The sequence below is a fragment of the Salvelinus sp. IW2-2015 genome, linkage group LG8 (genome assembly GCF_002910315.2).
Source record: "Salvelinus sp. IW2-2015 linkage group LG8, ASM291031v2, whole genome shotgun sequence".
Taxonomy (NCBI): Eukaryota; Metazoa; Chordata; class Actinopteri; order Salmoniformes; family Salmonidae; genus Salvelinus; species Salvelinus sp. IW2-2015.
In genome coordinates this window covers 33,463,714-33,491,684 of record NC_036848.1, presented here as the reverse complement: position 1 = coordinate 33,491,684, position 27,971 = coordinate 33,463,714, and the positions used below count along the sequence as shown (strand labels likewise).

The following is a 27,971-nucleotide window of genomic DNA, read 5'->3' as shown; positions in this document are numbered from 1 at the left end:
TGCAGAAGGACAAATGAACACATGCACATCCTGGTTTGAACAGAGGGATGACTCCTTATTTTATATTCCCATCTTCAAACAAGTACTGTAGAAATCTAGGCATAAATGGAATACATGCCTGAGAGCTTTAAAAACATATATTTTTTAAATAACTATATCATTTAGTTTTATGAGTGGGTCAAAGGGAATCGGTAAGCACAGTAAAGTACTTAGGTGAAGTCATTGAGAGTTGTGGAGAAATCAATATGAATATTTTATTAACAGATCACTTTTGTTACCTATCTATGCATTTTAACTGCATCTGAACAGCCAAGGTAGTAACTAAAAACATTTATGATAGATGTTTAATAAGCTGTGAGAAGACAAATTATGTAATTCCATAGATGAGTGACCAAGAAGTTTGTGATATGTGAGTGGAATGGGTATATATCAAGTGATGCCATATTAACTCATGTTCTTATTTACCTTTTTATATTTCAGAATACTTTTCAGAGTATAGGAAATGTCAAGCAAATACATTACATGACATCAAAATATGTATTTGTGTAATATATTTTAGCAGACACGAGAATGCAGGGTAATACAAAGGAAGCGCATCGGACGATTTGTTAACTGAAAAAACATTATTCAATTAACATATTAGTCACAATCAGGAACTTATCAACAATACCATTATTTAAAATTAAAAACAAAAGCAAGCATATTTTATCGAAACAAAAGTTGAAAAATAAACAAAACTATTTCCACCAATCCCCGAAACTATATGTCCACAGAACTTGTCATTCAAGTAAACTATGAATTGGCAATCACACATTCAATAAATTTACAAGTTTCAATGGCTGTTGCTTGTGGGAGATACTAGAAGTTTGTCATGAATAAATAATCAATCACCCAACAATTAAGCATCCTGGTCATCATAAGAGATAAACAGAAACTATAATGCTGTGTTCACGTGCTAGTCAGAACTAGGAAACTCTTGACATTTCCGACTTGCTAACTGGTTGAAGGCGGCACGTATATAACTACAACCAGTTAGCAAGTCTGACATTTCCGAGTTTCCTAGTTCCGACTAGCACATGAATGCAGCATAAGAGACACGACAATCAGCACAGGAAGTATTCACAAGCAGTTTCTATATTCTGTTAATGAAACCTGGACTGACAAGGGAACATAAAAAGGACCTGAAAGCACAGACACACACACACACAACCTGTCACACAGGTTTCCTGATCTATTGAAGTTTTAAAAACAAAAGTAAACTCGAATAATAAATGAATAATAAATACCTTAACATTAGCAGCTCACGATATTACAGCTTTAACCTACTCTTATGTATTTACTAGAAAGAAATGGAAGGCCACGACACTAATCTTTACCCCAAGCATCTTTGCATCGTGTTCTCTTCACAACATCCACAGCGATAATTCACTTTCGATGAAAAGTTGAATTGCTCTGTCTGATATAGAAACTTTTATCATGCATGATCGAACTCATAATTCAGACATCCGAGAACCACTCATTGTATAACATTTAGCTAATAGTCAAAGGATGACGGTGCCTTCTAAAAGTAGCACATTTTATTACAGATGTTACACTAGCTAGTTTGATAMAAATAATAATCTGAATAGCCCAAAAATATACAGTACCAAAAGAAATGATGTTCAGATAAAAAATGGAAGGTGAAAGGCCAAGGCTAAATCAATATTGCTGTGTGTGTAATAAGGATGAGCATGTGTGCTGTGAAACCTGAACGGATCCAAAGCYGTGCTCATATTTTTGCAGTCTGAGAGCATGCTTCGGTGAGACCTTGGTTGAGCAGACATGGATAAGAAACTAATACCAACATAAGTATCATGTAACACCTAACTTCAAGATAAATAAATTGCATTTTGACCAAAATATTTAATGTAAATGCAATGAACCAAATTGTTCTAAATTAATTGTTGAAGTAAAATGTTACAAAGTGATATTATGATAGACTTTACATTGTGTGTATCTCTTAATGATTTCTATCAGTACTCTTTATACATAGGGAAAACATAGCCAGAGGCTTAATAGTTCTCTTTTGCACATCAAGACTCAATCCATAGCAGCATGCATCAGTACACTCTGTCCCCCTGCAGACTTGGACTTCCTCATCTTGTGGATGGCCCTCTGCATGTCTTGCTGCTGGATGGACCGGATGCAATCCTCTTCTAGACTAGAAGGGGGGTGGGAGGGAGCCAGGAGACAAAAAAAAGGTCAGTATATTGCTGGTAACTGCAGAAGGCACTATAATTGTGTGAAATCTCTAATCACTATGAATGCTCATATGTAAAGCCAATGTAAGACCGTGGTAATGGTCATCGAGTAAGGGCTCAATAAGGGGCGTGGTACCTGTCATTGGCATGGGTGTTATGGACAAAGTCCCGCACACAGAGCAGAGCAGCGTCCCTACACAACTCTCTGAGGTCACTCCCTGAGAATCCATCAGTCTCCTTCGCTATCTCAACAAAGTCAACAGTGGGCTCAACCTGGGAAATGCATGGGGAAGTTAAGTGAAAACACACACTGCCAAAAAGCACAACTTAATTAGCATGACTTACATGTAGAACTTACATTTTCATTGTCCAATATGAGTTTCAAGATTTCTTCCCTCTGCCTGACATTCTGCAAGAAAACAAAACTTTTTAGCAGGAATTAAATACATTTCAGGTAATCTCATATAGTACTGCATAATCATATCATAGAACATATTCATTGTACTGATAAAACATGTGTACAGTTTGTGAATATACTCACAGGCTGATTAATGTGAAATCTTGTGGGCATTCTCCTCAGAATGGCAGAGTCGAGATCCTGTGGACGGTTAGTGGCCCCCATAATGATGACCTGCATGTGGAAAAGGTGAGGCAAGTGAGAAACAGACTCAACCATACAGGTGTCACGTGATCCTTGTATTTTATTCATGATAGACCCACCTGGCAGTTGTAGTCAGTTTCCAGCCCATCCCACAAGCTCATGAACTGAGCCTTCATCATGGCTGTGGCCTCGTGGTCAGAGCTGGAACGGCTTCTCAGGAAAGAGTCTGGAACAGAAAATTACAAGATCAATAGGAGGTGGTTATGATCACTATATAACTGGCTTAACTGAAGTACACAGACAAGATTTCAAAGTACTGTATACCATCTGAAGGGCAATGGTAAAATAAGCATTTACCAATTTCATCGATGAAGATGATTGAGGGCTGGAGCTTAATGGCTAAAGAGAAGACGGCAGCAGCCAGTTTCTGGGACTCTCCATACCACTTGTCTGTGAGGGTGGAAGGCTGCAGGTTGATGAAGCGGAAGCCAGCTTCCTTGGCAGTTGCTTTGGCAATCAGCGTCTTTCCACAGCCAGGTGGTCCATACAGCAGGACACCTGTTATCATAATGAATAGGTACGAGGAGTGTTAAAGACTGACGGTGGTCTGTTGAACCTTCATATGCATTGTGTCTATCATTACCGGTCTCAATAAGCTAATATTTTATGAAACAAGACTCACCTTTTGGTGGCTGAAGCAGTCTGGATCCCTCAAACAAGTGTCTCTTCTGTATGGGAAGTATGACAGTGTCTTTCAGCTCAGTGATGACCTCATCTAGGCCAGCAATATCACTCCATGTGATCTGTAGAGAGAGCATCACATTGGTTAGTTGTGAGGCATAAACATACACTGAGTGTACAAAACATTAAGAACACCTGCTCATTCCATGACAGACTGACCAGGTGAATGCTATGATCCCTTGATTGATGTCACCTGTTAAATCCACTTCAATCAGTGTAGATGAAGGGGAGGAAACAGCTTAAAGAAAGATTTTTATGCCTTGTGACATGGATTGTGTATGTGTGCCATTCAGAGGCTGAATTTAAAAAGATTTAAGTGCCTTTGAACGGGGTATGGTAGTAGGTGCCAGGTGCACCGGTTTTTATCAAGAACTGCAATGCTGCTGGGTTTTTCACACTCAACAGTTTCCCATGTGTATCAAGGATAATCCACCACCCAAAGGACATCCAGCCAACTTGACACAACTGTGGGAAACATTGGAGTCAATATGGGCCAGCATCCTTGTGGAACGCTTTCAACACCTTATAGAGTTCATGCATCAACGAATTGCGGGGGTACTCAATATTAGGAAGGTGTTCTTAATGTTTTGTATACTCTGTAGAATATTGTCATGAAGTTTTGAGTTCAAGAAATTGTGTATTGATGCAGCTCTCTTACCTGCATGGTCAGTGGGTCCACCAGATGTGCTGCGATGCTCATCTCATACTCTGAGAGCTTGACATTCTGCACACCGATCTGCTTCATGAGTTTCTCTGCCTAAAAACCCCAACTGTAAATAGCCATCTACCTTTGCACATTACAATACAGTCCCAACAAACATGATACATAATCCACAGAAGATTCTCAGAATCAAACAGGTCAAACTTGTCTATATTTGAAAACTTCACCTGTTTCTGTGCTTCCATTTTCTGTTTCCTTGTGGGATCAATGGCATCAACCATCCACTTTATGGTGAAGTAGGTGACTGCACCAAATATAGTCAGTCGGAAGAGTAAACCAATAACTTCATTCCTGCCCAAGGGCCGGGCAACACTTTCAGTTGGAATCTCCTTCAATACCATCTTCTTAGATGTCTGCAGGATGGGGGAAAAAAAATACATGCTCCCAACTTAATTACAGTTGAAATTGAACAATAAAGCTTGGCTAGTAGCTACTATGGCCAAAACTCCATCCAACCAAAACACTAAAAGGGCATTAGCATCCTTTTCACAATTTCACAGAATTATTCCAACCTCAGTGTGGAAATACACTGGGTGTACAGAATATTGAGAACACGTGTGCTTTCCATGACAGACTGACCAGGTGAAAGCTATGATCCCTTATTGATGTCACTTGTAAAATCCACTTCAAAACAGTGTAGATGAAAGGGAGGAGACTGGTTTAAGGAGTATTTTTAAGCCTAAAGACAAGTGAGACATGGATTGTCTATGTGTGCCATTCAGAGGGTGAATGGGCAAGACAAAATATTTAAGTGTCTTTGAACAGGTTATGATAGTAGATGCCTGGCGCACCGGTTCGAGTGTGTCAAGAACTGCAACGCTGCTGGGTTTTTCACGCTTAACAGTTTCCCGTGTGCATCAAGAATGGTCCACCACCCAAAGGACATCCAGCCAATTTGGCACAACTGTGGGACGCATTGGAGTCAACATGGGCCAGCATCCTTGTGGAACGCTTTCGACACCTTGTAGAGTAAACTTTGTAGGGCGGGGACGGGTGCAACTCAATATTAGGAAGATGTTCCTAATGTTTGGTATACTCAGTGTATATATACTGAACAAAAATATAAATGCAGCAATGTCAAAGATTTTGCTGAGTTACAGTTCATATGGGGAAATCAGTCAATTGAAATAAATTTATTAGGCTCTAATCTTTGGATTTCACATGACTGGGAATACAGATATGCATCTGTTGGTCAAAGATACCTTTAAAAAAACTAAAACTAAAACTAAATTAATATCGTCATGGTATTTCTGTGCATTCAAATTGCCAACGATAAAATGCAAATGCCTTCGTTGTCCGTAGCTTATGCTTACCCAAACCATAACTCCACCATGGGGCACTCTGTTCACAAGATTAACATCAGAAAAACCCCTTATGGCAGAGAAATTAACATTCAATTATCTGAAAACAGCCTTGGTGGACATTCCGGCAGTCAGCATGCCAATTGCACGCTCCCTCAAAACTTGAGACATCTGTGGTATTGTGTAACAAAACTGCACATTTGAGCGGACTTTTTTGTGTGTCCCCAGCACAAGGTACACCTGTGTAATCATGCTGTTTAATCAGCTTCTTGATATACATCCACCTGACAGGTGTTGCATTATCTTGGCAAAGGAGAAATGCTCACTAACAGGGATGTAAACAAATGTTTACCCAAAATATGAGAAAAATAAGCTTTCTGTGCGTATGGAAATTTTCTGGAATCTTTTATTTCACCTCATGAAACATGGAACCAACACTTTACATGTTGCGTTTAGATTTTTGCTCAGAGGAAAATCAAGGTTCACTGCTCTGGGCCTTTAAAAGTCTATCAAATTATTTTTTTYCCCTTTTCTTTTTCTTTTACAATACAGACTAATGACAATAACCTAAACTGTGAAAAGACGACTTGCTAGCTCGTAGTTTCACTTTGCGTGTTACAAAATCGAAAGCTTGGCTTGACCTAACTCATTCATAGACGCCAACTACCTTTTCGCCTACTGATGATAGTATCTTCTGGGTGTTTTGGTGTTCTTCGGCTTGCAAGCCTCCCCCTTTTTCCTCCAAACATAACGATGGTCATTATGGCCAAACAGTTCTATTTTTGTTTCATCAGACCAGAGGACATTTCTCCAAAAGGTACGATCTTTGTCCCCATGTGCAGTTGCAAACCGTAGTCTGGCTTTTATATGCCGGTTTTGGAGCAGTGGCTTCTTCCTTACTGAGCGGCCTTTCAGGTTATGTCGATATAGGACTCGTTTTACTGTGGATATAGATACTTCTGTACCTGTTTCCTCCAGCATCTTCACAAGGTACTTTGCTGTTGTTCTGGGATTGATTTGCACTTTTCGCACCAAAGTACGTTCATCTCTAAGAGACAGAACGCATCTCCTTCCTGAGGGGTATGAGGGTTGCATGGTCCCATGGTGGTCATACTTGCGTACTATTGTTTGTACAGATGAACGCGGTACCTTCAGGCGTTTGGAAATTGCTCCCAAGGATGAACAAGACTTGTGGAGGCATACCATTTTTTTCCTATGGTCTTGGCTGATTTCTTTCGATTTTTCCATGATGTCAAGCAAAGAGGCACTGAGTTTGAAGGTAGTCCTTGAAATACATCCACAGGTACACCTCCAATTGACTCAAATGATGTCAATTAGCCTATCAGAAGCTTCTAAAGCCATGACATTTTTCTGGAATTTTCCAAGCTGGTTAAAGGCACAGTCAACTTAGTGTACATAAACTTCTGACCCACTGGAATTGTGATACAGTGAATTATAAGTGAAATAATCGGTCTGTAAACAATTGTTGGAAAAATTAGTGTCATGCACAAAGTAGATGTCCTAACCGACTTGCCAAAACTATAGTTTGTTAACAAGAAATGTGTGGAGTGGTTGAAAAGCGAGTTTTAATGACTCCAACCTAAGTGTATGTAAACTTCCGACTTCAACTGTGTGTGTAAAAATAATAATAATATATATATATATATATTACAGCTCCCGAGCGGGGCAGCGGTTTAAGGCACTGCATCTCAGTGCAAGAGGCGTCACTACAGTCCCTGGTTCGAATCCAGGCTGTATCACATCCGGCCACGATTGGGAGTCCCATAGGGAGGAACACAATTGACCCAACGTCGTCCGGGTTTGGCCGTCATTGTAAATAAGAGGTAGTTCTTAACTGACCTGCCTAATTAAATAAAAGGTTAAAAATAAGAAATATATAAATAAAACAAATATAAAAACAATTACATATTACAAAATTAATAAAATCTATATTTTTAAAAATAACCTGTATTTATCTAGTTAAGTCAGTTAAGAACAAATTCTTATTTACAATGATGGCCTACAMCGGTCAAACCCGGACGACGCTGGGTCAATTGTAAGCCGCCCTATGGGACTCCCAATCACGGTCGGTTGTGATAGTCTGATTTCGAACCAGGGTGTCTATAGTGACGCCTCTAGCATTGAGATGCAGTGCCTTAGACCGCTGTGCAACTCGGGAGCCTTAAAATATATATATATATATACATACAGTGGGGAGAACAAGTATTTGATACACTGCCGATTTTGCAGGTTTTCCTACTTACAAAGCATGTAGAGGTCTGTAATTGTTATCATAGGTACACTTCAACTGTGAGAGACAGAATCTAAAACGAAAATCACATTGTATGATTTTTAAGTAATTAATTCTACAAGCTGTAGAAGTGGGCGAAGCTAATGGCTGAAAACTGTAAAGCAGAATGACTCAGTTTGAAAGCTAGGTTAGTGTTATGCTGCGTTTAGACGAGGGACGCAAAAACCATCATACCTGTTGGCATAGCGGATAAGCAAGTAAGAAAGAGGGTGACAGCCAAGCCAACACAAGCCACGTGTTGCTATAGTGATTTCAGTAAACAATCAGCAAATCAACATCGGTAGAAGTTAAATATTTGAACTTTGGCGGCAAGTCCAGTCTACGGTTGCGGCTGACGGGATTCAATACCGGCATTTACAGTCGTGCTCTCATTGAAAACAATGACATCCGGTTTACCATCTACCTCCTACTACCATGTAAACACGGCATTCGTATTCCCACATGGCCATATGTCATATCTTCACGTTACATCGCTTGTTTAAGGAAGACATAGGCGGCCACCTGTGCTAATTAGCTATCTACCGTGATCCKAACACCTTTATGTATACCCAAGTTAGTTCGTCAACTGGAGGCACACACAGCTTGTGGCTCTGTGCAAAACTGCTACAGTAAGTATAATTTTTATTTGAATGATTCTGTCTTGCTGATATGAAAGATGAGTAAATCTACTGATATGCCCCTTTTCTAAACGTTAAACACMGCGTCGGAATTGTAGTTCACATGTGGGCGAATGTAACCGCTGAAAACCCTACAAATGGAGAAGGGTTTTCGAGAGCTAGCTTTGACCTTCCAGTTAGCATGCAGCCTCGTGACAAAAAATTAGTCGTTACTTTGTAGGGGAAAAAATACTACTAGCCCGGACACCTTGTGAAATGTGTTGGATTAATCCATCTATTTCTAATAAGAACATTTAACATATTTAGAAAAACAAATAAACCATCACAGTTTGCTCATGTGGACTGGTGTGACACTCACCTCGCGCTTCCGACTCTTACTCTTGTCCGGGGGTTGTCAGCATGAGGCTCGGCGTGGTAGGTGCCCCCTACTGTTTTGGAATAGACACAAAAATAATTTCCYCAATATTTCTGTGGCATGGGACTGATGGAAAAGAGTACTCAATAAGTGTATGAATTGGGCAATTTTCCTGTCAAAATGTAACGAGTAATTTTGGGTACCATGGAAAACGTATGGAGTAAAAAGTACATTATTTTCTTTAGGAATGTAGTAAAGTAAAAGTTGGCAAAAATATAAATAGTAAAGTACAGACCGATGCAATTTAAGGTAAATAATGACACAAGTTAAACTAGATTTAATGAGGTGGCTACAACCCATATTGTGCAAATGAAGGTACTCCCCTCTCATAAAACGTAATTTTTTATTGTTACTTAATGTGTATGTAGGTACTTTACATCATGTTCCATGCAAATCTGACAGGAGGCGCCCTAACACAGCAAGTCCAGTGACCACAACCAGTACTTGTCATCTACACTGGTTTACAAACTCCTGTCCGGGTAGAGAACTAGGAAAAGTCAAGATACTCACACTGCAACAACTGTGTTTMTTTTTGTTTCCTAGTCTGTAATGCATTGTGAAAAAGATGCATAATGTGCAACAACTCTCAAGTTGTCAAGTATCAAAACATTGAAATGGTGAGAAGCGCAATGCATAGTGAGTGACACGTACTGTTTATTTTTTATTTCCTAGTCTATGCATAGTGAAAAGGCAACAGACAATGTATTTATTCCTCATCAAATACACCTGCAATTTGCTCCATAGACATCTAGTTTATACAATGCCATGAGAAAATGGAATTTACTTATTTAAAAAGGCTACATCAAATGCATCCAGCACATCGAGTATATAGTTTCACAACGCAAAGTCTCTGATTTGATTGTATACATATCAATGTCATGAATCCTAAATTAAATATTGGTAACTTCCCCAATTACAGTGCCCATGTCCTTCCAACACCGATTAAAACAATTCATTCTAAATTAAATTATTCGATTAGAGACATTTAATGATAGCTTTGTCAATGTATTCTACACTATTTTACGTTTTGTCGGAGAAACGTCTTTGATGAACTATTTTACACTGCGGCATAACGTTCTGTCCAATCGTAGCCTTTTTCAATTGGAACGGAACTTACGGAAGCCATGATGGAAGTTCGCGAGTGCAGCCTGGGGCTGGGAGAAACGAGTCAGTACTGGGAAAGGGACGTTTCAGGGAAGGACGGCAGGCGTGCTAGAAAATAAAATCGAACACATTTGTAGTCTTTGAACTGGACGCTGTCAATTTTCCCTCAAAAAAAATTGTCGGATGACTGATTCTTTTTTGTTTTGTTTAAGAATTGACATGCTATGCGCTAGCCATATCTAGCTACGTGTGTGCTGAGATCGAGTGTGTCAGTCACTTTTCTGGGCAAGGAACATCGGGGAGATTTCTCTCCGCTTTTCTGGCATAATCACGGCGCTTTTGGCGAAATCAGATACTTGGTATTCTCTTGAAATACAACGCTCCGAGGGCTGGATAATTAATCACCTATTCATCTGGGGGATTTTATGTGAAATTGTGGGACCTGTGAAGCCGGGCCTGTGGTGGAACGGAGTGAGGCCCTCCTTTATGACCTATCGGCAGCAGAAACTATTCTAGCTAGCTAGCACGGCTAGCTTAGCTAGCTGTCAACGTTTGACACCAACGGGATTGAGAGGGAGAAAAATATTGGCAACATTTCATACAAAGGCAACGATACTTTCTCTTAATTTAAAAACGTTAAAGACTCCTGCCACAGATATGGCTGCAATCATAAAGGAAATTGTCAGCCGAAACAAAAGGAGATACCAGGAAGATGGGTTTGACTTGGACTTGACTTGTATCCTTTTTGTTCAATGTCTGTAATATTAGCTAGCTACAGTAATTTGTCTATGTTCATCTTTGTCTATATTAAATTGTTAGCTACTGTATCCAGTTAGCTAGCTACTGTAGCTAACACATGAATGCCTATATTGATAATTTAACCTTTATTCTTAAAATGATTAGCTGGCTAACGTACTAGTAGTCGGTGAACATTACTTCGAATATRTATATAACGGTAGCTAGCTAACGTTTTGAATATATAGTGAAATAATAACTAGCTAACGTTAGGGRGCTAATGACACTAACATACTCTTTGCTAAATTGCTATTTGATAAARGTGTCTGTCCTGTTAAATTAAATGCAGTCTTGATAGCTAAATATATCCCATAACTTGCATAACGTTAGCTAGCTAGCTAGTAGTTTGCACATCATCACGATTGAATGAGAGATTCAACATCATAACATAAGGAAAATGTAGCTAGGCTAGCTAATGCCGTGGTGGTTAATGTTGTCTAGTTAATTGATGTTGATAATGTGAAGTCTTGATGAATTATTTGGTTGTCAACTAAATTGGTCAACTGGTTAGTTAGCTAATATAGCCAGCTAACTCCTGGATGGGGAACAAAGAGATCAACCTTTTGCGACGCATTATTGCAGTTCTCTGGCCTACAAAATAATCTATCAAACTATAGCTAATGGATTAACGTTATATTCACAATCAGTGTTGCTGCTGCTAGCCACACAAAGACCAAAAGCATTGAATCATTATCAGCGTGAGGGCAAATGGTAATAGTACTTGCTCATTAGTGGGATGTACCAATTTCATGGTGCTAGAATGAACGTAATCAGTAGACCTTTGGTTTGCTTGTCTTGATGTCTTAATGAGGTCAGCTTGTTTGTATTGATTTGAGCAGTGTTAGGGATAAAGTGTTTAGTTACGAATGACCGGAGAAGAGCATTCTCTAAAAGACAAGTGTTCAGATGCTAGATTTGTCTGAAATGGGTCACCTAACCAAGGTATGCAATCAAATGGTGAAAGTAAAGGTGCATGTAGAATGCACAAATAAAAGCCAGGTAAAGGTTATGAGTGTGATTGGAGGAAGTGCCGCGTACTACTGTAGTACAATATTGGCATGTTCAGTTGTCATGTCTTCATGTCTTGCACTTGAAATGGTCAAAGCCATTTTGTTGTGCCTGTGGCCCCTTGGTTCAGTGGTCTCAGAAAGCTCTGTGCAAAAACCAGAACTGGAATAGGGTTAGGGCAGGGGTTCCCATATATTTTCTGCATGCGAATGCAAATTTATGTAAGAATGCAGGGGACCCCGTTTGGAAACATTATATTCCCTAGTAAACGCCCTGTGTTTATATTCACAAAATTGTTGTTCCTGTAGGCCATCCCAACATATTGTAAAATGCCAGATTTCTTAAGTGGACCCCATTTACATTTTCCCAACCCCAAATTTTGGAACCAAGGGTTTAGGATTTTCCTAACTTAGCAACTATGATAATGTGTGAGTTAGATATTGTATGAGTGAAACATGGTATTATAGCTAAATCACTTTGTTTTGATGTGATATATCTTTAGTGCCAGGCATTGTTGGTCAGTGTTTGGGAAGGCAATGTAGCCGTGGTTGTTATGTAATGAATCCAGTTCTAGGAATTGGCCTTAAAATTGTGATGAGATTTCACATCAGCAGCAATGCCTTTCCCACCACACTAGTAGCAGAGGCTTAAAGATTAGCMTTTATGCCTTAACTGCCATTTGAAACTCCTCGTCTTCATGGGACTAGAAGAGGTTTTTGTAATGATATGTTAGGTTTTTAAAAATATTTTTTATAGGGCTATGCTATTTAAGATTATGAAAATTCTACATTCATTTCCTAAATGGTGTTGCTGGAAAATGGCAGTAGGCCTATAGACTACCTATGTTCTGGAACAATTTAATTGAACCCATTCAGTCCATTGACTATTTATTTGATAGGAACAGTTAAATGTGAGGCTCATGCTGACATTGCATTTGTCATTGAGGTAGTCTCGGGTACTTTTTGAGCATGATGTCATTGTGATGTTATGCCAGTTCAAATGCAAAGTACGCTATCGGAGGAGTTGAGCGTGTGACGAGACGGCCCGGGTCTCAGTAAATTAACAGTAATAGAATAATCATTTAGAGATCACGTTTTGTATTTCATATAGTAGTAGCCTATTTCTGATGAATTGTTTGACAAAATAGGTCATTTTTTTTGTATGAAGAATTCAATTATTTTGTGCATGGATATATTTCCCAAGTGACTTGAGGAAATTAGACCGACGTGAGCGTTTATATTATACATATATCTAAGTGATGATGTGAGTGAGGTAATGCTCTTTCGGAGAGATGATGGGAAGGGCGGGGGCAGTTGGCTGTGGCACAATGTGATTTATTTGGTGCCCTTGTGGGGCCTGGTAGGTTAGATGTCCGTCACTGGGTCTCGTAGAGAGAGCCCCATCTGTTCCATATTACACATGCTCTGTCCTGTTCTCCATACAGCTCTGTCATGATTGGTCTGGCATAATAAGCAATGCATGTACAGTATGGTGTAAGATGTGATATACGATATCTATGTTTGGGCAAATCAGGGAGTTGTTTGTGTGTGCGACGGTTGCCGAGATATGTGAATTGAATGACGATTGCTAGACAATCATAATTGCATGTGTATGTTGGTGATTAATATTGGCCTAGGTGTGATTCTTCGCTTTAGTCTCTGACCTCAGCAGCCAAACTCCTGGTTTCTTTGACTCCTGCATTCAGATATTTATCCAAACATAATTGCTATGGGCTTTCCTGCTGAAAGACTTGAGGGTGTCTACAGAAACAACATCGATGACGTAGTACGGTAAGTACTTAAAAAACCAAATGTGGATGTCCCAGTCAAAATAATGAAGGKGTTTCTTAGAATGTAAAGGAATGAAAAGGGTTACATGTAAATGAAAACAGCAGGTAGTTAACATGTCCTAACTACCTTAACCAAACCCATTCTATAACAGAATTTGCACAACCTTTGGTAATCTAGGCCTATCTTTGGTCTCATCTTGTTTCTCACGGATTATCATTATATGGGCGACAGTGGTCAGAATAGGATGTTTGAAATGCATTCTGTCATCCCAGCTGCAGAGGCTTACCTGATTAGTCAACTGAAACCAAAGGAGTGACCTGCAAGCCACCTGTGAACTTAACCTGACCCTGCTTGTTGTATTGTCCAAACAATTTCTTTCGATTTACGCAGGCTGATGTAGACACAGAAAATTGTGGGCTTATGGAAATGTGAACAGAAAAAGCAGCCTTCGTCATTTCCCCGACCCTGTAGTTTTTAGATGTGTTAAACAATCTGTTAAATAAATAAACCGACATAACGAACACGCCCTACTGATAGCAGGGTTCAATACTGCGACCAAAACAGTCGCATTTGTAACCGTTTGACTTGGCCGAGCAACACGCATTTTTAATTGGTCGCAAGGGTGCCAGTATTCTTTTTATTTTTTTATTTTTTACCTGGTCACGGTTAGTCTTCGGGTCACAATTAGTTTTTTTTTAATCATGATTTATTCAAACAGTAGTGTTCAATTGACCAACAATAAACCAACAACGGCACTAATAGCATTATTACAATATTTTTCTAACTGGCCCAAGCGGGCCTCTGACGGGGATGATCGACTGGCCCATAGGGTTTCCAAAATCGCCCCTGTCTGGATGTGTGTCAGGGCTCAACATACAGGGGAGATTTTGGAAACCCTATGGGCCAGTCGATCATCCCCGTCAGAGGCCCGCTTTGGCCAGTTAGAAGAATATTGTAATAATGCTATTTTTAATCTAGGCTATAATTGCTAAGAAAACAGATGGATTCCCGACGCGTTCGTTATGTCTGTTTATTTATCACACGCTTGATGCGCGCACACAGCCTATAGATAATCTGTCAGGCAAAGAGAGCGCGCAGCTTTCCAACAGCTGGTTGTTGCGTGGAGCAAAGACCAACAGCGGTAGTGGTAGGAAAGATGCTCCAAGTTATGATATCTACCAGTAAATGATAAGGCAAGAATGGGTATGCAAGTCTTGGTAGAATATTTGCCAAGTGCAATTTAGTCATCACAGAATAGCCCACCTTCAAAATAAGACATTTCCTCTAGGCTCTTTGGTCCTTAAAGTCATTTATGGTAGCTGATTTTAGAAGTTCTACTGCTACAATATACTTATTCAGTGATTTAATTTCAAATCAGTTTTTCTGAGAGTAGTAGGCACTTTCATTTGTTTCCTGCCGTTTCAATTGAAGGGTGTTGCACTAGTCTGTTGTGGTAAATCCATGTGCAGTTATTATGAGCATCACAACAAATGTTGGCTTCAACTTGGTTTTCCATACAAAGTGTTCCATTACAAAGCATTCCCAGATTTTTGTTGTTGTTGCCTTCTCATTTTAAAACATGATATAGTAACCCCTCAATAACTCTTAAATATCTCAAATGGCGACACTGACTGGCTACCACATGGACAGATATAATTAGAGTGTTGGGAGCATGCTCTATTTCGTCAGGCAAGGCCCACATTATTCTGGCATATTTTAGAATGTAAAAATGGCAATGCATAATGCCATTGGATAGGCCTATTAAAAATGCGTTATTCTTAGTGGTAATGCATACATTGGGGGGAGCTTTTTTCTTTAGGCTATTACAACAGTGAAATATAAAATATAGGACTGTGAAGATTTCAATTAAGTGCTTGGAAAAGTCCTTGGAAAACCCTTGAATATGACTTGCCAATGTCTGTATGAACCCTGTATAGGCTACTTTCTCAGCCCGCAAATGAAATATGAAAAGCACCTGCTTTTGAAATTATGCACACATCATTCGCTTTCCTGTCAGGTCTTGACCCGGGCCAGTTATTTATTTATTTTTTCATTTATTTTTTTCATTTCGGCTAGTAGCTTTAAGTTGACACTGGCCCAGTGTGCCACCGGCAAATTTACCTTGAATGTCAAGCCCTGCTGTGTGTGGTGCATGTTGGGCCTATACATTACCACTTTGTGTAGCCGTTAGTGATGCTAATGATGGCCTAACCGTTTTCAGATAGATTACATTATAGTTACATTAAAATGTAACTATAAAATAGCCTTTGTGCCAACCTGGCAGAATCATGATTATGCGCATCAATCCAGTATCCATTTATGTAGCACAAGTGCGCTATAAGAAATACTGCTAGCCAAACACTGGTGCTCACGCTATAAGAAATACTGCTAGCCAAACACTGGTGCTCACGCTATAAGAAATACTGCTAGCCAAACACTGGTTCTCACCCCCCCTTATTTAATTTTTTGCAGTCATTAAGTATCATTTTGTCAAATTCTGCCCTCTAGAGGATTTCACAGACAAGAACACATGGCACTTTGAAATCTTCAATAAATTAATTTTGCACTTTATTTGAAGGCTCTTCTTTGCTGTTACAGTAAATCTATCCAGATCAATGTAAGAACACAAGGGCAAGTTAAAAGATGGCTAGTCATTGTTAGCCAGGTTCTGGAAGGAATGCAGGCACATTATGGGGGACAGGCCAGGCCTTTATCAAATATAAAAAACAATTTAAACTAGTGCGACCAAATCATGCGCTAGTGCCACCAGCTGAAAAAGTTGGTAGCACCAGTGTCGCCAACCCTGGATAGTCAATGTTGTAACACTGTTATTTAGCTTGTCTGAGAGCCTGTCAGTCTGCCCCTATGACATGCTGTCATTACACCCTGTAAGTTAGTGTTGAAAGGTTTAGATCAGACCAGAATCTATGAAAAAAAATTGTGCCGGATGGAAAAGTAATTCTCCTCCCTTTCTCTCCTCAGGTTTCTGGACTCTAAACACAAAAATCATTACAAGATATATAATCTGTGAGTACCCTGGTATCTGACTATTTTGCTTGTGCATATGCAGTATGGTCAGCAGCGGTTGCTGTGCTGCAAAGTTATGTCTGATGCATGCAGAAAATGTCTGGAGTATAGGCCTGGAGGTAGAAAAGTCCTCATGTTTTTGAGAATGCAAACCGCAGTAGCCACTTATTTGCCTTTAGTCATCAGTGGTTCTTGATGGATAGGCCTAGGCATTGTGATGAAGGGGTAGAACAATCATATCATGGTAACCTTTGGCATAGTTTTACCCTGGAAAGGGAATTTACGACAATATCTTACTCACTCAGTAGTATAAAGTCGTTTAGTTAGTAGACTGGCATTAACTGAATGACTCACTGCGCGCTACAAAGATACTAAAGACCACAGGTTTCTCATTAACCAGGTTTCCATCCAACTTTTTTATGTGAGTAGTAAAGTATATGCCGGATAAAAAAAAAATGTCATGAAACAGCAAGTCTATCGGGGAACTTTCCAAATGTCGACAAAACAAAATACGCTAGACAAGGTGGGATTTTTTTAAATGCACAAATATTGATAAAATAACCATCATATTGAAGTAAACTTGGAGTCACACAATGATATATTATGTGGTCCTCCCACAACAAGCTTGCAGCTTATTATGCTATGCTACAGATAAGATAAGTTAAGATGAATTTCACAGGGTGGTGAAAGTGAATGTTGATGAGCTTGATGCTCCTTTCCAATAAATATAGAAGGTCTTATTCTGGCGACATGATTATTGATGCTGGGCTGCTGTTTGACAAATAAACATCTTGCTATTTTTGTCTATAATAATCTCATCTTGTATGCTATACTCGCACTGTATCTGTGAGCTGTTGGCTAAAACGCCAAGACCCCCCCAAATTTTTTTTGTGACAAAACGATCAGTTGTGTTGAATACGATTTGAAACCCATTTAACTTGTATTTTTTGTTTGGTACATGGGAATTTAACTGCAAGTAATTTTTTACGTGCACTACATCATCATGCACAGCCTTTTATCCGCAACAATTTAAATTCTGGTGGAAAAATTCTCATTGTTTTTATGCAGATTAAAAAATATATATATTCTCCTGAAAATCTGTTGGCAATTGGATGGAAACATATCTACTGGTTAACACATTTCACTTATTGGTGTTCATGAGAATCAGAGGGGAAGTGAGGTTGCTGTAACACTCCAGCATACATCAGAGGGATCTTACATCATGTAATATGCTGACAGATTGTACAAAAGAAAGAAGGCTGCTGTTTGAATTCCAGTATTATAACAACGTATTTTGTTTGTCCCTTTTTATAGGTGCAATGAGCGACATTATGACGCAACCAAATTCAATTGCAGAGGTTAGATATTACATCAGTGAAACCATTATCACTGTCTTTCAGGCAGTCAGTGAATCAATCAATCTTTCACTAAAAACCCACGTGTGACAATAACTAACTGAGCCCTGTCTCTGTCCATCTCTCTCCAGTTGCACAATATCCGTTTGAGGATCACAATCCGCCCCAGCTGGAGCTGATCAAACCGTTCTGCGAAGATCTTGACCTTTGGTTAAGTGAAGACGACAATCATGTGGCGGCGATTCACTGTAAAGCTGGAAAGGGACGTACGGGTGTCATGATCTGTGCTTACCTGTTACACCGGGGCAAGTTCCTCAAAGCACAAGAAGCTCTCGACTTCTACGGCGAAGTCAGGACCAGAGATAAGAAGGTAACATTTTTTATTGTTCCAATCTGGCCATCCTACTGTCATGGAAACTGATCATTTTCTAGTTGGCTTATTCAACCCCTCTCATCTCCACTCAAACTCGTCCCCAGGCCATTTTCAACTTACCTTGCTGGTAAGATAAGGGTTAAACAGATAAAATGATAATGTTCATCATGGATGTCGCTAGTATCGCTAATCTTTGTTTTAATTGTAGGCTACATGATGAATAGTTGCAGGCTTTAACATTTTTTAGGATCATATAAAGGCTTGTCGTCATCCCCTTTACTGCCAGTGAAAATCTTCAGTTTCACTAAGTGATTCTCTTTCCCATTCCACAGGGTGTAACAATCCCCAGTCAGAGGCGGTATGTCTACTACTACAGCCACCTTCTGAAGAACCAGCTGGAGTACAAACCAGTGGCTCTGCTGTTCCACAAGATGGTGTTCGAGACGGTGCCCATGTTCAGTGGCGGAACGTGTAGTAAGTGCTTTCCCCTTGTCATTGGTCTCAATCCTATTTCTTTCCTGTATACTGTCTTACCTTGAGCTTGTGTGCTACTGGCTTTCACACACTTTCACAATGTGATCTTCAGTTGATTGTCCTGCCCCTATCCTCTGCTTTGCTCTGTACAGCTTTGGTTCTTGATGTTGAATGCATTTTTTATATATATATATATATATATATATATATATATATATATATATCTTTTTTACAATTTTCTCCATGCAACACTGACATTAACCACAGTGGAGTGTATCGTTTTGCAATTATGGTTATGCTTGTCAAAACAGCATGGTGTATTTTCACTGCTATTATTTGCTTGGCTCACTGGTCATTTGGCTTGGCTGCATGCATCATCAGATAAGGGGGTTTATACCTTGCTGGATAGCCAGAAGACGACTACAGACCTATAAGGACCTATGATATAACAACCCCCTTTGCGTGAGTCTGTCGTCAGTGGCTGCTCTTGTCAGCTGTGTCTGGCATTTCACCTCTTCACTTCCTTTATCCACATTTTTCTGACACTTCACCTGTCCCTTTAGCGGGCCCTACAGGGATGACCTATTGCCTGGGGCAAGTGAACTGAGCAGTTGCTCAAGTTGAGCCTGCTCTGAGCCACCTTTGGGCTGGTGATATTTTTTCAAAAAAGAGAAAACGACTAAGCAACAAAGAATTCCAGTAGCCTAAAACTGATCTTTCTGGTTCCTCCCCATTGTTTAAGTGAAAGATGGATAACTTACGGCAGTCTGGCAAGTTGAGCCTGCTCTGAGATTTATTTGACTGATAACAACCAAAATACAAAGAATTACAGTTATAATATTTCTGATTCCTCCCCACTGTGTGTAGGGGATAGGTAAGCAATATATGACACTTCTTCCTGTAAATAATGAATTGACATTTTCAGGCAAATCAAAACATACTCCTGACTTTGCTCGATTGGCAAGTGCCTTTCAGACTTTGTCAATCCCTGGCCCAATTCTGAACACACACACACACAGCATGATGTGACCCCCCCCCTCCTCACCCTATGTGGTCAGTTCCCATGGCACAACACACAAAATATTGAAGTGGTTTAATTTAATCAACGCCCAATCACCCGCCCCTCTCCTTTTTATAAAATCTTAGTGAGTAGCAGCGATGTAAAGATTGTGTTTTCTGTCGGTGTCTTAGAATTTTTAAATAAGCTGATGCTTATTTAGGCCTATATGTTAGGAGATGCATTAATATGAATATTAGGATTGATTTTAACGGCCATTATGTAATTATTATTATACTGGCTAAGCTCCTAATAACTTGACAACAGGAAGTTGCTGTTGAAATGGTGAGTCAGGATCGGTTTATGGGTGGTTGTAAGCCTGTATACAGTATGTTTGTACATAGCCCTGGTGATAACCCACCCACTCCCTCCCCAAGCCCAGGCAAGGCAGCAGAACTCTGTGTTAATCTCTCATTTTTTTTCTCTCTCTCTCTAAGGGGACACCTCCGTTAAAAACAAGAGTGAGCAGATTCCACATGGTTTCAGAAAAGGGAATTGGCACTGGGGTAATAATAAGCAGCTTTCATCCAATGTTTACATGTTGACTAGGAGGTTGTTGTAGATTTAGAAGTCAGTGTTTGTTGGAGTAGGTGGAACTTAATATGGTAACAATCAACTCTGCATCCCGCACAACTCAGTGGACTGATTTTAGACTAGAAGTGCTCCTTTAAATGAGCTTGGTTTTGGTCAACTTTTCTCAGAGTAGGGCCCTTATCGCATGTTACTGTAACAGTCTTTTCTATATTTAATATTCCTGGCAGTGGTACTATGTAATTCTGTCCCTTTCTCTGCTGTCCTCTTTTCATAATTTGCCTAGATGTAAATAATAGATACCCGGTTGTAGTTGCTGTGATGTGGTCTCCACCCACCAGGAGAGTGACTGGCGTTAACTTGTTGTGCTCCCCCACAGATCCTCAGTTTGTGGTGTACCAGGTCAAGGTAAAGATCCACACGTCCAACCCGGTGAACACACGGCGGGAGGAGAAGTACGTGTTCTTCGAGTTCCCCCAACCGCTGCCTGTGTGTGGAGACATCAAGGTGGAGTTCTTCCACAAACAGAACAAAATGATGAAGAAGGTGTGGTTCCTGATTTGTATGATTGATTTTTATGTGCATATTAAATGAGGTGTTTTAGCAGCCGATTCCGATTCACTATGAGGAATGTCAGGATTTAACTGAAAAACACATTCTGATTTTGGATTGGAGTATAGCCTACATTTGTTTTGAGGTTGAGATGATGTAACTGCTTTTTGGAGTCATGTCTTGCCTTTATTCACCCCTCCCTCCCCCGTGTATTTTTCCATCAGGACAAGATGTTTCACTTCTGGGTGAACACCTTCTTCATCCCTGGACCAGACGAGAAGGTGGAGAACGGGACGTTACCGAAGGAGCAGGAAGGAATCCAAACCACAGGAGGAACGGGAGACAACGACAACGACAAGGAATGTCTGATCCTCTCACTGACGAAGAATGACCTGGACAAGGCCAACAAGGATAAAGCAAACAGATACTTCTCCCCCAACTTCAAGGTCAGTCAGGTGATTGAGACTTAATTTCATTGGGGGGGATACCCTTTTGATTAGTAATTGGGAAAGAATTTGACTGTGCCAAGATAATTGCTCTCATGAACTTTTGCCGCAGTTCATAAGAGCAAATAATTGTAATTAGATGAACATGTTTCCGCTTGGTATAGCTCTTGTTACCATGTTTCAGAATGTGGATAATGATGTTGTGTTTTCTCTGGTATTACAGGTGAAGCTGTACTTTACCAAGACTGTGGAGGACCCCTTCAACTCCGAGGCCAGCACTTCCACCTCGGTAACGCCAGACGTTAGTGACAACGAGCCTGACCATTACCGATACTCTGACACCACAGACTCTGACCCAGAGAATGAACCGTTCGACGAGGAGCAACTCACACAAATAACAAAAGTGTGAGCGATTTCTATGGGAAGTGAAAAAGAAAAAAAAGAAAAAAAATACTGCTTTCAGAGGGAAAAAAGGAGAACTTGAATATAAACTGAAAAGCAAGTACTTTTTTCCTCACCAACCTATGGCAGCAAGACATTTGCGTCATGGAAAATGCCACCAATTTAAGAACAATAATGCTGACCAATTTTATTTTATTTTTTTACTTTTTTGCCCCGACCCCACTCTTTCATCTGAAAAGTATTGACACCGTTGTTGAGTGGAAAAAGTTTCAGTAGCTGTAATGTAATATACCTTTTTTTTGTCAAAGACTAGAGAAGATTTCCACGATCAGGAGATGGGAGATCTGGTATGGGAGAGGCTTATTGGAAATCTACATTTGGCTGCTCCATCTCCTGTGGAAACCAAGGCCAGTGCTTCTGTCACTTTCTCCCCCTTCATCCATTGTCCTCCACCACGCCCTTACCACCCCTTTCATCCTACCTACTGTGAATGCTTCTTGTGCTTTTTGCAGGCTGTCTCACATGAGTTTGTGCAGTATAAACTGCATGTTAGAATTTCTCCAGTTGAATTTTGATTATTGTTATTGTCATTATTATTAAGCTACATGACATCTAACCAATGTCCATTCCTTCTACCATTTCTGTTCAAGGTATGCAGAAAAGCAGTATCCCGTGTATTGTTGATGTTTTTATGTTAAGATAAATAATATAACAGAGAACTGCAGGGAAGCCAGTGTTGCAATAACGTTAACACTATAGTTAAACGACAAACAGTGTGCATGTTATTGGAATCAATGTCCATCTTGTTTAATAAATTGTATACAATGTTTTTCAACAACAAAAAACTACGATTTCTAAAGTCATTTAAGATCTGATTGTATTTAGCCAGGAGGTCAAAAATGACATACATTGAGAATAAAGTATCTGCAGGCATGATTTCAGTCTTTTGGCAAGCCATTTAGAATGGCCTTGTGTTTTTGATACAGTACATGGCGTTTCCCCTCATTTTAATGGTAACCAGATAGTTTTGGGGATCGTCACAGAAGACAATAGTATAGAATGCTGACTGACTTGATGGTTCATGTTTTGAATTGGTGACTACAGTGTGTCATGTGCTTATAGAGAGGTAAGCTGTTCCAAATGTGTACCTTTTAACATGCCGTACTAGAACATGTATCAAAACCTGCATTAGTGATTGTGTCGGTTTCTCCTCAGTCTCTAGAAAGTGTTGTTTTTTTGTTGTTGTTGACAAACTGCACTTTTGTCATCTTAGTATGTGTCTGGTCACACCAGAAGTGGTGGTGATGGTGACCTATTCTGAGTTCAGTATGGCCCATAGGCTTAGAGCTGATGCTTGGTCAGAGACTGTGGGAGCAGAGGTATTGAATGTAAAGCGTTGTCTCTGAACCGAACCACGGGTGTTAATGCAGGTTTTGATCAACCCAGGAGTGGATAATATGTGAACTTAGGCACTCTAGGTATCTTTCTCTTGTGAAATCAGCTCTTTGGTTCCTTGACTGACTTGTTTGCAGCCTTATCGTACTTGGTCCAATGAGATCCGGATCACTTGTTGGCAATTCCACGGAAACCGAGTGATGCTGAGACTCAAATTGTTCACTTTAAAATATATGTCAAACAAAAACCAAATGATTGCAAAGTTCAACAAACCATACAACTCTATGCACAAGGACTACTTAACGATTTCCACAGACAATGTTACAAAAACACATTTACTTGAAGGACAAGTGCAGATGTAAAGTTTGGTAACAGAATGATTGCACCAACATCACAAATCATTCTGTTACCAAACTTTTCCTTCAAGTAAATGTGTTTTTGTGAAATTCGGTGGAAATTAAGTAGTCCTTGTCCATAGACTTGTATTGTTTGTTTAACTTTGCAATCATTGGTTTTTGTTTGACATTCTAAGTGAAAACTCTGTTACCGTGGAATTGCACTTGTATATCCAACAAAAGGTGCTTATAAACTGCCACACTGCATACTTAAGATCAATAATAACAACAGAGTCAAGAATCTGTTCCAATCATATGGTGCAAGTAACTTCAGTGGCACACACTACTTCTGTGTGTGAGAACTGTTAACGTGCACGCCCACGTGCATACTTCTGCAGTCGCTGTCCCTAACTGGCTGGGGTTCTTTTTCTGTTTTTTGTTCTGTTCTTTTCCTTTTTACAAACAGGTTTCATTTTGTGGAGGAATGAGAATAGTGCAGCTTCAGATTTTACAGAAAGTATTGTGCTTTCTTCAGAAATATATAAAAATCCCTAAACTATATGAGCATATTTAATTATGCATAATTTCTTTTTAAGCATGCCAAAAAAAAAATGTAACACCTGACCTGTGGCATGCCACAGGCCAGACCAAAAATCTCTTGGGCAGGATTCTTCAGTGGGTAGTGATGTAAGCTGCCTTTTCTTGTACTTTTGACATTTAAGGCTTCCCTCTTTTCACAACCCCATCACACATTCTGTTTTATCTCAACTTGTTTTTAGAAAGAATACTTTCCCTAGGTGTCGAAAGGAGACACTTCTTCATTGCAAAATGTACACTAGCTAACCCAGGAACACTTAATCTAGATGTTATATTTTTGTTTACATTTTATTACTTCACTGAAAACCTGCCAAAAGTAAGCTTATTTTAGTTCTTGGAGGCGGGGCCTATGGAGGTATTCTTTGCCTTACTTGAAGTTGACAATGCTTACTCTGCTACTGCTTTGAAATCTACCATTCTGCCCAAGCACTGACTTGATAGTTCAAGTACTTATTTAAAGCTACTATTAATAGAGCAACATATTGTACTAGACTTTTGCACTGTTACAGGTTTTTGCAGGGTTTCAGTCAGTGGTCCACAGTATTTCCCCCTCCCCCTCCGTAAAACAAATGCCTTGCAATCAGTGAAAGAAGGTGGAATAATATGGATAGTTGTACCTTAATCTTGTATCCATGCATCCCCATGAATAAACTATTTGACAGTATTCTGTTAAAGACACTCTGCAGGTAGTATTTATTTTTTAGCCCGATTAGTAGATCTGGATCATATGCTTACTATTCTGGATGTTCAGCAGCTTAAATGTATGAATCTATTCAAGGGCATCCCTGTTAACGAGCTTATTTTAAAGTTACTGTCCAGTGAAATTCAAACTTTTTAAAAAGTTAACTCCTATCCATATAATGTTGACTCGTCTTATACTCATTTGTGGCAAAAGCATACATTGGAGGAAAAAAATACTCAACACCTAAAACTTGTCTTAGACTGTTTAAAAAATGCTTGCCTTTTCCTCATAGAGAATGTCATCCTGTCTTATTGGCTGAGCTGGCCAATCAGCTGTCTACTTGCATTTGATATTTTTAATGACCGGTATATGCCCACACCATTCTGTTGAGGTACGCCCACACCATTCCAACACAGAAAAGCTACTTTTTAACATGCTTAATTACCCATTTTTGTAAGGACAAGTATTTCACTCATTGTAATTTAATTATAGGACATCATTCATAGAAATCTGGAAACACTGGACAGTTACTTCAAGTTAAGGCTATAAGCCATCCTCTAGACATCTGTAGCCCCACTTGAAAAACATTTTCCACAGTACCTTAACATAAAGTACAAATATAGTAAAGGGGAAACCTACGGGAACCTTTTTTATATGGCACGGGCTAAAACCTGTGTGGAGTTCACGGGCAGCATCAAAACTTAAGTTTCAGCTCTAAAAAGAATTAAAATCATCTTAAAGGTGCCAGTGTGTAAGATTCATGTCACTAGTTTTTAGCTGATTTGTGCAATATGTTATGATGCCTGTCTGTGGTTGCCACAAAGTGCCTCTTGTTTACTATTGAGAAAAATAAATAAAATAAAAAAGTGCTTGTTAAATACTGTTGTAGGACATGTCATGCATGTAGATGGAAGGGGTGCAATAAATCAAAATAGGCTTTACCTGCAAAAGTGGCTAGCCGCCTGACTCCCACCACTGGCCATTTTTTTTTTTTTCTCCCTGGGTTTAATTTTGTGCAAAGGTATGTTAACTCACTCTATTTTCAGTCTAAAAAAAACAACAAAAAAAACAGCCTTATTCCATTTCAGCCTGTTCGGATACTATTTAGCTGTGCAACAGTTGCTCTGTGTGTAATGCTATGCACTGAGAATACACAACCCACGATGTATGGAAAGACGTGTACAGGTTATAATTATGCTCATACAAATCAGATGTCTGTTTGTTATTGTATGTGTAAACTGCCCATTATCTTAGTGTTATAAACTTCACGTAAGTCCAATAAAGTCTCATTCTTGTCTGTTTGTGTGAGATACCTGATTTGTGATCCACCGTTATCTTATGCTGACCAGTAAGATGAGAATTATTCATCTCCATTATTAAAAGGTGCTGCATGGTCAATCCGAAATCTGCATTGACAGCATTTACGGTGATACGGCCTCAGCGGATAGCAGGGCTTTCATGCTTTGTGGAGTTGAGCAGAGCTGTTATGAAGGAAGTTGTCAAGGGAGTTTGTGTTTATACAGGACCTCCYGCCCCCTACCTACACTCAACCAATCATGTCAATGCGGAGCTATACGTAGCCTTCCGCATTGTTGGAAAATTTGGGAGGCGCACGGCGACGCTGTACAGAGCTCAATTTGGTCTCTGCATGCCAACGGAGGGTCCGCACAATTGCATCACACCCTCCATACAGAGACTCCGGACAGATTTTCAGATCAAGCATAAATTTGCTTTTAGATGAAAGGTGTTAATTAGAGAAGTATCCTATTATGGTCCTTGACACATCAATTGATCATTAAGTGTCATTAAGTATATTGATGCATTCTGATTCAAGTAGAAATGGATAATGAACAGTGCTAGCTATGGAGAAGAGGGTTGTAGGATGACCCTGAGTGTGAGCTTGTGTGCAAAGCCTCTAGGTCCCAGGGCTGGGACAGACATAGTCATTGTGGCGTCACATTCTCTCAAGGCTGGGAAATGTTTACTGCTGTGTGTAAATAGCTTGCTTTTAAGATGCCAGAAGTTTGTGAGAAGTCATGTCGATGGTCTCGCTTAGTCAATCTATGAGTGGGATAATGAAGTGGTTGTATACTCTGACTGCAAACCCTGTAAATCTGAATGACCTCTGTTTTGGAAACATTAAGCCTCTTTATTCAAAAATAATGGTGCCATCACCGTACTTTGTAAGTATGATCTGATAATAGAATACAGATTACATTTCATGATACCTTCAAGGACAGTGCTGTGATATTGAGCACATTCGTTGCTTGGTAATGTATGCATCAAATGTCCTTCACTGATTCTTTAACACAGGAAACTGTGTTCTCTTTGTTTGCTAATATCCTCGAGGGTTCCTATTGTCAGTGTGAAGGATTCACCATTTTGTATATTGTTTGTCTTTGTTCTATGATGTGGCAGAAATTGTACTATGTTTTTCCCACAAATGACAGCGATTTGTGTGGCCTGATCCTTTGAAATGATAGGAAAGACAGACATCTCTTATGGAATTGACATTTGTTACATTTCCGTACAAACATGATTTGTGAATACCAAGTATGTGGTGAAGTGTGTGCTACCTGCTAGTGTATATGTGAACAGAACCCCCCCCCCCCCCCCCCCCAATGATGTTAGTGACATTGATACAGACAGTCAGTAGATGAACGTTCCCCTCCTGTATAACTGACTGCTCTGCGTCCGTTTGTCGTTAGAAAACACCACCACAGCCCCGGTGGAAGCTGATATTTTCAGCAGTATGAAAAAAAAGAAGTGAGATTTGAACATTGTGGTGTGCCTCTCATTAACGAACGAGACTATCTCTCTCTCTAGCCTGTTGATAATCAAATTCCCCATGCAGCTCCCCTCAACTCACTGCACCAGTTCAGTCAAGTCAGTTCCCCTTTCCATGTTGCCTTTCTTCCAATACATTTCTTTCAACTGATCCATGTTGGCAGCAACCAATGATTGCTCATCATGTGAGTTATGGGTTTGTGCGTCTGTGGTTATCTTCTAGCATCAGATACAGTTGAAGTCGGAAGTTTACATACACCTTAGCCAAATACATTTAAACTCAGTTTTCACAATTCCTGACATTTAATCCTAGT

General features: G+C 39.7%; 2 protein-coding genes across 6 annotated transcripts; one reads left to right on the top strand and one right to left on the bottom strand.

Annotated features, from left to right (window-relative positions):
- Nucleotides 1–1,559: 1,559 nt before the first annotated feature.
- On the bottom strand, nt 1,560–8,966 carry LOC111967780 (outer mitochondrial transmembrane helix translocase). The gene is made up of 10 exons (XM_023993128.2): nt 8,891–8,966; nt 4,471–4,656; nt 4,241–4,339; nt 3,524–3,644; nt 3,199–3,399; nt 2,961–3,067; nt 2,782–2,871; nt 2,599–2,649; nt 2,377–2,513; nt 1,560–2,200 (listed from the first exon to the last, which is right to left on the bottom strand). The coding sequence occupies exons 2-10, from the start codon at nt 4,642–4,644 to the stop codon at nt 2,080–2,082; spliced, it is 1,101 nt and encodes a 366-aa protein (XP_023848896.1). The 5' UTR covers nt 4,645–4,656; nt 8,891–8,966; the 3' UTR covers nt 1,560–2,079.
- On the top strand, nt 8,369–22,537 carry LOC111967778 (phosphatidylinositol 3,4,5-trisphosphate 3-phosphatase and dual-specificity protein phosphatase PTEN). 5 transcript variants are annotated; one of them, XM_023993124.2, is made up of 10 exons: nt 10,078–10,787; nt 13,560–13,644; nt 16,627–16,671; nt 17,986–18,029; nt 18,158–18,396; nt 18,732–18,873; nt 20,368–20,436; nt 20,841–21,007; nt 21,238–21,459; nt 21,683–22,537. In XM_023993124.2, exons 1-10 carry the CDS (start codon nt 10,709–10,711, stop codon nt 21,866–21,868), a joined length of 1,278 nt encoding a protein of 425 aa, XP_023848892.1. In that variant the 5' UTR covers nt 10,078–10,708; the 3' UTR covers nt 21,869–22,537. The 5 variants fall into 5 exon arrangements, with proteins under 5 accessions (XP_070300989.1, XP_023848892.1, XP_023848891.1 ...); XM_023993123.2 differs by having other exon boundaries at nt 21,238–21,468; XM_070444888.1 differs by lacking the exons at nt 10,078–10,787; nt 13,560–13,644 and adding an exon at nt 8,369–8,523 and having other exon boundaries at nt 21,238–21,468.
- The last annotated feature ends 5,434 nt before the right edge of the window (nt 22,538–27,971 follow it).

Excerpts from the sequence above, each read along its gene's own strand:
- LOC111967780 (XM_023993128.2), bottom strand. The coding sequence starts at position 4,644 with ATGGTATTGAAGGAGATTCCAACTGAAAGTGTTGCCCGGCCCTTGGGC. Across the intron at positions 3,400-3,523 it reads ACTGCTTCAGCCACCAAAAG|GTGTCCTGCTGTATGGACCA; the intron begins GTGAGTCTTGTT and ends TTATGATAACAG. Across the intron at positions 2,872-2,960 it reads AAACTGACTACAACTGCCAG|GTCATCATTATGGGGGCCAC; the intron begins GTGGGTCTATCA and ends TTCCACATGCAG.
- LOC111967778 (XM_023993123.2), top strand. The coding sequence starts at position 10,709 with ATGGCTGCAATCATAAAGGAAATTGTCAGCCGAAACAAAAGGAGATAC. Across the intron at positions 18,030-18,157 it reads AACCAAATTCAATTGCAGAG|TTGCACAATATCCGTTTGAG; the intron begins GTTAGATATTAC and ends ATCTCTCTCCAG. Across the intron at positions 18,874-20,367 it reads GTTCAGTGGCGGAACGTGTA|GGGACACCTCCGTTAAAAAC; the intron begins GTAAGTGCTTTC and ends TCTCTCTCTAAG.